The sequence below is a fragment of the Macrobrachium rosenbergii genome, chromosome 10, assembly GCF_040412425.1.
Source record: "Macrobrachium rosenbergii isolate ZJJX-2024 chromosome 10, ASM4041242v1, whole genome shotgun sequence".
NCBI classification, from domain to species: domain Eukaryota; kingdom Metazoa; phylum Arthropoda; class Malacostraca; order Decapoda; family Palaemonidae; genus Macrobrachium; species Macrobrachium rosenbergii.
Window position 1 is genome coordinate 73,046,607 of NC_089750.1, and position 12,148 is coordinate 73,058,754.

At 35.2% G+C, this 12,148-nt stretch overlaps 1 protein-coding gene across 5 annotated transcripts in view; it reads right to left on the reverse strand.

Annotated features, from left to right (window-relative positions):
* The window catches only part of LOC136842865 (liprin-alpha-1-like), a 120,950-nt gene that overhangs the window by 20,742 nt on the left and 88,060 nt on the right, over positions 1-12,148 (reverse strand). For 2 of the 5 annotated variants that reach the window (XM_067110744.1, XM_067110746.1), the window contains exons 17-19: positions 10,337-10,644; positions 7,111-7,182; positions 2,159-2,245 (exon numbers count right to left, since the gene is read on the reverse strand). In XM_067110744.1, coding sequence (XP_066966845.1) covers positions 2,159-2,245; positions 7,111-7,182; positions 10,337-10,644 — 467 coding nt within the window. The remainder of the gene's footprint in view (positions 1-2,158; positions 2,246-7,110; positions 7,183-10,336; positions 10,645-12,148) is intronic. The other 3 variants (XM_067110747.1, XM_067110749.1, XM_067110748.1) reach the window with 3 other exon arrangements.

The window sequence follows — 12,148 nt, forward strand, 5'->3', positions numbered from 1 at the left end:
GCTAGATCAACCCATTCACCCAAAATGTACATTTAACTTACATTAACCAAATAGTCATTCAAGGAACAAGACCTGCCAATTAAATCAAGAACTCTCAAATATTTAAGAATGCAAAAGGTTATAAGGAAGAGTTACCAAAGTATGCAACTCTTGATAATCTAAGTTTTGTAAATTCAGGTACGAAGCAGGGTTTTGTCTTATCTTTTCCTACAGTTTAACCAAAGATGCTATGTTAATCATAATTGAACAAAATAGTTAGCCAGTTCACCCATTTAATTCCAGTACTATGGTTTACCAAACTTATAAAAACACCAAAACTGCTTAATGGAATGAATTTGCTCACAACTAACTTATGATGTGAAAACTTCTGCCGACCAACCACCTCCACAGAGCTCAATAACCTAACTTACTAACTCAGCCATTACTCCCACTATCAAAAGGCATACTGTAACAAAATTTGGCAATTTATTCTCTTAGCACTTGCTACTCTGAGCCCTAAGCACTTTTGATGGCATAGAGGATGCACAGCCTTGTGAGACCTTCATTTTAACAGAATACAGTATTCACAAAATTAAAAATACTTGATCAATTGGTAGCACAGAACTGCTTAGCAGCACAGTACATCATGTAAATTTTTTTTTTAAATTGTTTAAAAAGTCTTCTATTTCCAGAAGCGTAGTTTGTTGATAATACAAACTTACACATTTTCTGAGAAGTGAAAAGTTACAACAGTTGTGATAAAAGTCATGTAAAAATAGAAGTTGGAAGATCAATTATTTCAACTTTAAAGTTGAAAAAATATGCACTCTACTGCCATCAAATAATGTTAATGTTGTTAATTTAATGCCACTAGGGGAACATAATCATCCATTTTAAAATGCATGAATACAATGAACATGAATAAAAAATTAAGCTAATAAGATTACGTTAACCTAAAATTCTCCGTAGCACATAAGACACCCCTAAATACAGAAGCATGTGATACCGAATACTGTGGAAGAAAATTAAACACAGATACAAATTACACAAACGGCAGCTGAAATTCTATTACTTTCAATGTACGTTACTTGTGATAGTGGACACAACAGCTTTACTAGGAGTCAGTGGGAGAGAGTAATTAAGTAAGTGGGCATTGCGAGTCCTACAACACTCCATCATCAAACCTGATTTATATATATTGTCATTCTGAGAGCATATTTTTAAACATTTGATGTTACTATGCATTTAAGAAAGTACAGCTATCGATAAAACAATTATTTTTCTCTAAATCATTCATGGGGTTATATGAAACAGAGCAAAATTCCCTAAAAAGTACTTGCTTTTAAAAAAGAACCACTCATGATCTGGGTCCACAAAAATCTATGATTTGACAAAAACTCCAGTTTGAACGATGAACTGACTTCTAAAAGAATTTCTCTATTCTTACCTGTATATTTCAAAGTAGACACATTTTATGCAGTTCAAAGGGCAGTAACTATGGAACAATAAAAAATTACTGAGGGGTATTTAGGCTTGAAGAAAGGAAATCATTGAAAAGCTAAAATATAGGTCTTATTTATACCTATAGTATACACATGGCCAAACCAAGAAGCACCCAGTGTTACTTGAAAATATCTTTGTTAATAATTATTCATGGTCAAGATACTCCACCCTAACCCCCAACAAAATATGTCTCCTTATTCACCAGTTCTCCAATGCTTACAGCTTCAAGAGTACTACTTTCTAAATAAGAAAACATACAACTACATTAAATACACTTCATTAAGAGTTTTAGCACTAATATCTATGTGCTGTGAAAAGCATAGAACATCTCTTATATGAAATGTAAGTGTTCTTTCAATCTGTGTTTACTCTAGTACCAGTGAATGCAGTGACATACTCTAAGAGACTGCTAGCTACGACAATGAGGTACCATTTACCAACAATGTTGATGATAATAAAAATGAACAGGAACGGAAGGGTAAATCTAGGGAGACGTATATGAATAGCATGTTGCAGTAGTAGTAGTAGTAGTAGTAGTAAAGTAGTAGTAGTAGTAATAGCAGTTGTAGTAGAAGTAGTAGTAGTAATATCAGTAGAAATCAAGTGAGTACAAGAAACATTTTGGTGAAGAGGTGAGGTTTATAGCTACCCTATATAAGCAACTTAGTAAACATACTTGGGCAATTCGGCTATCAAATCAATAGGTAGCAGACCGTTGCTCTTCGGAGGAGTGCTCCCCAGATTTCTGCTCCCAGGTAAGCACCTATCCAAAAATACACACGATTATTCCAGTTAGCAAGAATGGTTGTTGGTGTGTTTGCAACGTGGACTGTCCATTCAAAAGTCAGTGCCACTTTTCATAATATCAATTATTTCTATAGTGAGATAACTTTGAAATTAGCATTCAGGAATCATAAACCTAACTTATGAGCAAAATGCCAACATATCTTTATAAAAGGTTTGATGCTTGTGCTGGCCAAGGAGAAGTCTTAACTTGACTAACATTAGACAGTACTTACAGCAAAATAGGAGGGGCAGCTAAAACAAGGTTGTGGAAGGTCAATTAAAATGAAGAAAATGTTTTGTGGTTATTAATTCAGTAGGTTAGGGCTGTTTACGTCAAACTGCAATCCACAAAAAGAGGACTGATAGTTGCATGCAAGTTTAGGGATTCCCTTGAACATGCCTTTCGTTTGAGTTATGTAAGAGGCCCCAAGTATTTATCAATTTGTTTAAAACACAAAAAAATGTCATCTTCAGATCACAACAAAACTTATGTTTCAACTATTCTTGAGCATGAAATTCTTACATTTATTGATGGAGTCAATTTTATGTAAACTATAAACTGTAATATTAATGTGTACAGAACATTTCTGACTGAGGAAAACCAGATACATGAACTATCCACTGAATTATACTGCTAATTCTAAAAGCACACATGCTTCTGAGCCAAAGGATGTAAAATTTCACAAAAATCTGCTCTAGTACCTTCTATGCATGAAAAAAATAAAGCGTTCCACAACTCTATTTCACACTTGCCTTTACATAATATGATGGAGAGCCCTGTCATCTGACCATTTATTAGTTATTAATATAGATGAATATATGAAAAGTTATTACCAATGTTACTATGCCAGGCTTTTGCAACTTTTCTACATGGCTGTAATAAAATTTTGATGAGTATCAAACAAAATATGACGTACCTATAACACATTGCACACAGAAACAAACTAATTCAAGATAAAATATGTGATTATGTGATTATCTCCTAACATCCATTTTTGCTGTACCCTCAATTACAAGGAAAGACTTTCAATGAGATTTCCACTTAGCTGGTTGCAAATGTCTTACTGTAAATCATCTATAAAAGAAAACAAAGTTATTACTACTTCGGTCAATATAATAACTGCATAACACTTAAATGCTAGGAAAAGCCCTAATAAGTGCACCAGAAAAAAAGAGGCTACATCATTTTCAGTGAATCCTATGGAAAATTACATCTGAGAGCTCAACGAATAATCTAATGCTTGTGTATGTACAACAGATGTGTGATTTGCTACATAAAAAAGGTTAAACAAAGAATTCCATAGGGGATGAAAAACAACACAAAAAACTACATAGCAATAATAGATATCCTTCCTCTGTTACTATCACACAATATGTCAGTCCTTAAAAAAAGCAATCCCCATTTTCATGATTTATGAGGAGGAAATGTGCCTGTAATCACTCACACACACACAACTGTAACATTCAGTGTCAACAGAGCAGCATGGGTAATACTGCTCCTACCAATTTTGTGCAGGGCTATATAGGAATCCTGTTTAGTTATGTGCAAAAAACCTAAGTCAATCACAGATGGGGTCAGATGGTCATCAGTCATAAATTTCAGGTTATTTGGATAACTTTTCTTTACTGGACATTCTTGTCCTGTCAAATATTTTGTGATTGAGATATTGGAAATTTTGTTAAAATTTGGTCTACCTAACTTTGGCAAAATATCAGTTTGGCAGTATTTAAGAAAATGACTTATCCTATTAGTTTCATTTCTTATGCCTGATTAGATATCAACTGGGCATAGATATCAACTGGACAGAATCAAAATGATATGGGCATTTTCATAGTAAATCCTTTAATATATTTGTCATTTGATATTTTCATGTCAGTAGGTTTAAAATTCCATGTGTCTTATCAACATAAACCACTGCCTTACAAGACTCTATTACTTTGGTGTGAAAGGACAATTGACTAAGAATTTACCAAGATCATTTGCTTTCTGGAGGTTCAAAGAGCCCCACCCTGAGGTATACCACCTATCTCACAACAACCCTAACCATTATGAAGTTGCAGTCTTGCAATGATGTGTCTGCACCTAATAAGGGAAGAGGGATGGTGTTTGTAACGGGCCAAAATAGCCAGAACCCACAAAACTACTGAATTCTTGGTGATGGGTCAGGCTGGGCTTTAGGGTGTAACAAACACACGAAGGGCATCGCTGATAATTACATGTAGTTTCCTTCAATGAAAAATCAATGTTCCCTTCTTTTTGGATTCATATACAAACATTAATAGGCAGATAACTTACTTCAATTCAAGTCACTTCTCCTGTACTTTATATTCAAGAGGCATAAAGAATGAGTTTTGCAAATTACTTAGCATCAATGTAGTCTGTCATAATTCTAAAATGATACAAGAATTATCTCCAGTCCACAAAAAACTTATTTAGGTGCAAAAAAGAATCGCAAAAGACAGCAAGGTCATCCAGAAGTTTCTGGATGGCCTGAAAACAGGGTCTTAATGATGAAGGTACAAAAAAAATAGGAGTATGTACCTAAAAACTGTAAAAGTATTTTTGGGATGTAGAGTACTGGCAAAGGACAAGCATACTGAGAGAGGTGAGGATGTGAATAATGGAGAAGGATAGACTCTGGAGCTGATGAAATTATTGCCACACCAGGATTATACTGGACTGTGAATCCAATATGGCGAGGACAGCAAAAGCCCCCAAAGTCTGAAAAATTTCGGAAATAGAATATTTGACTCTCAAGGCTAAAACCCCTCAATTTTTACTCTTTGAAAAAGTGCTGATTAAGAGGTCAACTTCCTCACATAAAACGTAGCCTGTTTTGGAACAGACTACCAGCTGAGGTTTGAACAGTACTACTAAAGGATAATTCAAGCATAGCATTTAGTAAGGTGATTGGCACTCTCTTGTGATCTATTTCTGTTTTGCTCATTCTTTAAAGAATCCTCGGATGGACTAGCAAGTCTTTAAAGCACCTCCGTCCATTAGGTTCAAACTCTCTCCAGCCCAAACTTGATCCCCGCTAATCAACTAACAACCAGCCGTATAATTTACTGCTTAGTTCAACAGAGGCAAACTGGATTTTTTGGGAACATGCTTTTACTGGCATATTATATTACACCACCTCTAAAGCCTGAAATTATACAAGTCAGACACACCCCCGCCCTTATTAGACCAACTTCATGGACTTGACTGCATTCCAAGATGACCTCTTTTAGAATAAGGAAAAATATTAGTTTATGTTACAAAATGAACATGTCAAGAGTTTTGCCATTTATAAACTGCACTTGCCAAACTAATAATTGCAAATTTGTGTAATACAGGACCCACTGGTGACTAAAACTTTTGCTGGCAAACCATCAAACAAACCAACAGCATAAACAGACACAGCATGTTGCTTCTGCATATCACTTGATGTGCTCCTGCAATTTTAATTTGTATACACAAACAAAACCACATTTATAAAACCTATGATAATGTAAAATCAACTCCTCATAGGTTTCTTTTAATATTTAAAAAAATGATCCAGCTTTAGGGAGGAGTAACAAATATCATACCAAAGAAATAAAATTACTGAAACTTCGAAACGAGTGTGAAGACTATTCAATTCTACATTTCTGACCCTATTCTGGCGTAAAATGTTGGATATCACTTTCCAAGCCCTGTTAACTCTGAAACTGTATTTTTTAAAATATGGTTAGTAAGCATTTTTATCAGATAATGGAGCATTTTGGTGTAATGCTTACCAAAGTATCTTCATAGAACAGATAAAAACACAGGCTACACACCTGTTAAAATTAACATCCCTGATGTATCATTTCAATAACTTACTCCTTAATCATTCCTTCTATACAACTATAATTAAAATTTTGAAAGTGCAGCCAATATTTTGTAATTGTTTCAATATTTTTTCACAATGAAATATATTATGACTGAAACATACATTAAAAGATATAAATTTCTCTCTGTTCACTTTAAAGTTTTTACAATCAAACATGTCATCATACAGTACTGTGTCAAATTCAATAATATGCAAACTTTCTACGTCTACATCCAAAATATGTGTTAGTAACTCTGATGAAGACAAAACGGTAATTAAAACTGTCTAATATGAACTACTTCTGTAATTGGGAAGGAGTACATTGCTTTTCTACAATGGTAGTATTGAAATATTTGCTGAAAAAATGTGAATTTTGGCATTAACGATAAAAATAGTAAACAACTGACTGTTCGTCAAGGGGTGTTTATACTATCAGGTGCTAGCTACATGGTGGGCGAACTACAATCAAGTCCTGTAAGGGAGCAATTGTGAGAATATAAAAGTGCTGGCTACAGAGTGAGTGGAAAAGCCACTGCTGTCATATGTCATACAGACTGACAGAGTGATAAGGAGGAGGAAGGTGGATTAAAAGAGGAAACAGGTGCACAGAGTAAGGGAAAAGTGACATCAACAAATTCCAGAAAAGGCATTAAACTCAGCCTGAAAAGATGTCACTAACAAGGCTGGGAGTCATCATGGAAACTTTATTTTGAATGAATTCAGATAAAAGTGAGCTTTGCAGATGTGAGCCTTCCCAGCAGTAAAGAAACACATTTGTAGGCCCATCCAAGACATATAACCTTTGAATAAGAAAGCTTTCAACAGTATGTCACACAATACAGATCTGTTCAGTATCAGGCTTAGCTCCCAGTGCCTTTTTGGAATCTGACAAACAGCACCTGACAGTGATTTAAACTACAGGCACACAGCAACAATGACAACAACAATGTGGATGATGGGGAGTTTGGGCAAAGGGTTTTGGGGTGACCATAGAGAGGTGAGTAACCTGAGCATGGGGCTGGAGAGAAGGCTGCAGTTGGAGGGGTAGTGGGGCTGACCCGGAGTGACAACACTGCTTCTGTGGAGATACCACCGCACCACCACTCAGTTAGTACACTAGACAACAACAGAACCATCACAAGACAATCACTTCTACAAAGCACATACCAAGAGAAACACTCGGTCAATCACACCTTAAAAATTACAATAAAATTAGAAAATGATAATAATAATAATAATAAAACAAAGTGGACCTTACATTACTAGCATATCTAGGAAGTTCACGAAATCAAATTCCCCTTATAATACATTTTCTTAATCTACTTTACAATAAAAAAAATTATGCTGATCATCATAACGCAAGCAACCATAAACAAAAATGTACATGCTACGAGCAATTCTGTCAATGGAATCGTGAATCTCAATCAGTTTGTTATTTGGAATATTTTTGCCAATTCAAATTTGGATACCGCATATGCATGGCACTGTGCAGTCATTCATATTGTACCCATCTTTGCCGTTTAAAAAAAATTCAGATTTTCTAAACATAACAAAAATCTTTCACATCATGAAAATACAGAAGAAATGCCTCATTATCAAAAAGCAAAATCTTATTTGTACTCGCACTTGGCTGTAGAATTAAAACTGAAAACCAAGAATTTATTAATTTCTTTCACACTTATTTTCCTGCCACACCAACACATCTAAGACATGATGGGTTATGTGATTTGAAAATATGAAGAGAAGGACATTTAAGGGGAAAATAATTGTGACATCATGGCAGCAGGAGAAGTAAGAAGACGTAAGGTTTGCAAGGATCTAGGATATTTTCATGAGGACGGAAGGGGGAAGGACTTAACATCAACTGAAGCTGAATCAACACTGGTAAGTCTTTGCATATCAATACGTGGGATAATGCAAATTTAATCCTGGTTTAGTTTCCAATTGTTGCATTAGATGACGCTTACTTGGATATTCCAAATGAATATGAAACTTTGGAAAATCAAAATAGGGAACTCAAATTAACGGAGAATTCAGACTACGAAAATAAAAATGATGAGTTACACTATATGTAAGAAAAGTTTCTCCATTCCTTGGTGTAGTCCTTGTATTTTTAGTTCTTATAAATATTCTACTCATATTAAGATTTCCATTTATAAGCATTTTACTGCTTACATGAGCATTTAATCCTTATTTTCCAGGGGCAATTTCTAGTGATCCATAAATTTTCAGAACAATGGAGCAAAAGCGCTGGTCATGTTACAGTGAACACCAGGAAAAACCTTTAGTCTTTGTGAAGTGATTAAAAATGTCTTTCATACAGAGGTAATATGGAGCGAGGAAATTTCTTCTAGCTGGTAATAATAATCGCTGTACACTTATGATTTGAAAATCGTTCATAAAAATTTCCCAAAACACTAGTCACAAATACTGCTCGACTAGTTATCCAATACAAAAAAGCATTACTTTTCCAATTCACAGCCAATAATCTTGTACATTCTTAAGCAACCAAACAACAGAGACTTCTGAAATTACCATTCTAAACCTAAATCATATTCATGATCATAGCAAGTAGTCCAGATTTAGACAATGAGGAAAAAACACACATTCAAAGCAAGAAGCAGCTACAAGACATTGCAACCATATCACTGTATGCAACCCGATAATACAAAACTTAATATCTAAAATTTATTTTCACTATTAGTATGTATATGTCTACCTGTATGTTGAAGTCTGTGGCATATGGATGTACATGAATAATTCATCGTGGCCTTTGTGTAATGGTAATTAAATCTGCTATAAGACGCCACCCTACTTACAAACGAGTTACATTCTGGGCGACCGTTTGTATGTTGAATTACTTGTAAGTTGTTACTGTACTCTTCAGGATTATTTAAGTAAAGTATGATATAAAATCAATACAGTACTGTATGTACAGAATAGGCACGTAAAGCAAAATTTGGACTTGTGGGTGGCAAAGGGCAGTGATCTGAACGCAATTTTAATTTGTGATCCCACTTGTTTGTACCTCTGAATGTTTGTAAGCTGAATGTTCTTAAGTAGGGTGATGTCTGCACATTTGAAATGCATGATTTCATTACTGTCAATGTAAGCAATTATGTGCTTGGATTTCTATTTACTGACAGCATAGATGCAGTGCCTTTTGAATTTGTTTTGCATCCATAAAATGCTACACTTCATTAAGAAGTGTGTTTATACTTCCAGACACAACAAATTCACCCACTCTCTATTTTGCACACGAAACCATCTGGCTGCAAAATAAAAAGCCCAGCTGAGTTGGAAACGGCTGTATTTACAATGAACCACGTGTTATGATAAAACATTATATACATACACACAAAGATGATATTTTATATATATAAATATATATAAAATATAAATATGTGTATACATGTTAATGTATGTACATATGTATGTATGTATGTATGTATGTATGTATGTATGTATGTACACTATATAAAATATGTGTATATTTCAAAGTGTATAATTATACCTTTAAACTTTGAAATATACACACACGCATATACATTACACAGTGTACATTATATATATAATATTAATAATTATCATCACCAATGTTAGAAGCATCCCATATATTAGTTATTAAATGAAATGTAACTCTAAGTTAATAGTCATAACCAAAATGAAACCAAAAAAATTAATTTCATTAATAAGAGCTTTGGCTGCAGAGCAAAATCAAAGTTAGTTGCATGGAGTCAAAAGAGGTGGATCCATAAGACATTAAACAAAATGTGACTGTATTGAGAGAGAGAGAGAGAGAGAGAGAGAGAGAGAGAGAGAGAGAGAGAGAGAGAGAATCATCTGTACTCAAACTTAAAATTACAGCGTGAGACTGACACGCTACTAGAATTGAAACTCAATGGATCAACCTCCTTTAAATACACAATCAGGCTCCCCTTCAAGTAATCTCTGGATTGATTTCACAAAGAGGTAAATTTTATCTGTTTCTCTTGAAATGGATGAATCAATCTTGATCACGATTAAGTGTTAAGAACAGAACAACTTTTGGGAAAATATCATTCAAAAGATCAAGCTTCAGTGGCATGTAGGAACTGCAATTTATTAAAGTTCACAATAAAACAAGTGAATTTAGTGTGAATGGATAAAAAATGACTAGCAAAAGCAAAACAGTGTTCATATTCAAGTGTGGAGGGGGGAGCGTGGTTGTGTGTGTGCGACAAATACAGTACCCTGGTGAGTAGGGGTGGTGATGGAGGGCAGGCGAGAGAGTAGAGGCAGGCGAGGAGTGGTCAGCCACATGAGTGTACCTCCTCAGGTCTTCAGACGATGCTGCCAGGCTGGCCAGTTGAGAAGGTGGTCCCCCGCCCGGTCCCCCAATGTTACCACCTCCTGGCACGAGACTGGTTGGAGGGGCCATTGCCGGGCCTGGCATGATACGCAGTGACCGTGGAGTGGGTGGAGACCCTTCGCTTCGCATCCCTAGTGAGAGCTGGCTTTCGTCACGGCCTTCTGTTCTATTCATGTTGGCTAAATTACCCTGAAAAAACAAAGTCAGCACGTTAATTGTTATATAAACACAAACTGGATGTGTTGTAATCAGTCAAGCATGGCAAACCTACTGCTCACAACCAAACCAACAGAGATGTACTTAGCATTTCTGTGAATGGTGCAAACTAAACATACAGCTCTGAAACAAATTGCAAATCTAGTGCCTTCTTATGTTCCAGTACACATTTCCTTGGCCAATTCAACATCATATCAATCCTAATGGTGAACAAACTGTCAATAAGACAAACGCCAAACCATGACGTACAAATTTATATTTCACATGTCTATGCTGTATATAATAATGAATAATGACAAAAATGGAAAAATAATTAAAATCTAGCTTTCATCTCTTATTTGCCTTTTAAAACAATCCATTCTTAGTATTTCTCCTTTATCTTTGGTAGTTTGCTTGAAATATCTACGTTAAATCACTGGCTAAGCACTTAAAGACCAGTCCATAAATTTTACAAATTACACCTTGCAGAGGTGTTTTCTTCTAAATATGCAACACATTCTATAATTTCTCTATAATTCAGAAAAACACAGTAACTTTTTTATCAGAACACACACAATACAATTTAAAACTTCAAGCTTTTTCCTTATTACAAAGGCTTTAAGAAAGCACAGCTATCTGATAGTTTACACTCCAAATTACAAGATGTAGCAACTGACTGGGTAGCAAACGAGGGTCCTGGAAGGGGTACTACAAGATAAGATATTATGATGCATTGGTAGTCTGACTTATTCAAACAGCTCAAAGAGCACACTGTGAGGAGCTTGATGATGCATACGAACTGACCAAGACAATGGGGCAGGGTAGGGAGGGACATAGGTTTCTTTACTCTTCTCGAGTCTTGTGCAGTTAGCGCTAGTGTTTGCTTAAAATACAGTTTTTGCTTCTTGTTGCCATGTTCCAGTTTTCTGTGCCATAATGGGTTTTTTGGCTTAGTAGTTCCATATTATTAATTTCCGAGAGTTTTTTTTATTACGGTGGTTACGTGTTTTGATCACGTTCCTTTCTGCCAAACAGTCAATAAAGGTACCTATTACATTCAATATTTTGGGCAAACTTGACCAAGCACAGCTCTTAACATTTTGCCTGAGTCGTGCACAATTTTTCAAGGGCACTGCTCCATGATGATGAAGATGTCAACCCCCATGGCATGCTTTTTGTTAATGCTCGAGTTGCTGACAAGAATATATAAATGGTACAGCTCATGATCAAGCTTTAACTGATTCAAAAGTTTTAGGAGTAAACTGGGTAATTTACTGAAGTGTACAAATTAAAAATGAAATCACTCTTAATAAAAGTTTTCAGATGGTCATCAATCAAGTACCAAAGTAAAATCACTCAAGCATAGCAACATGGTTTGTTACTCAAAACATATTCTTAGCTGAAAATTCATCTAAACTTGAGTTAGTTCTACACAAAATATATGCCATTATCTTCCCTAAAAGCTTCCCTATCAAAGATTCTTGAGATTCTTTACCAT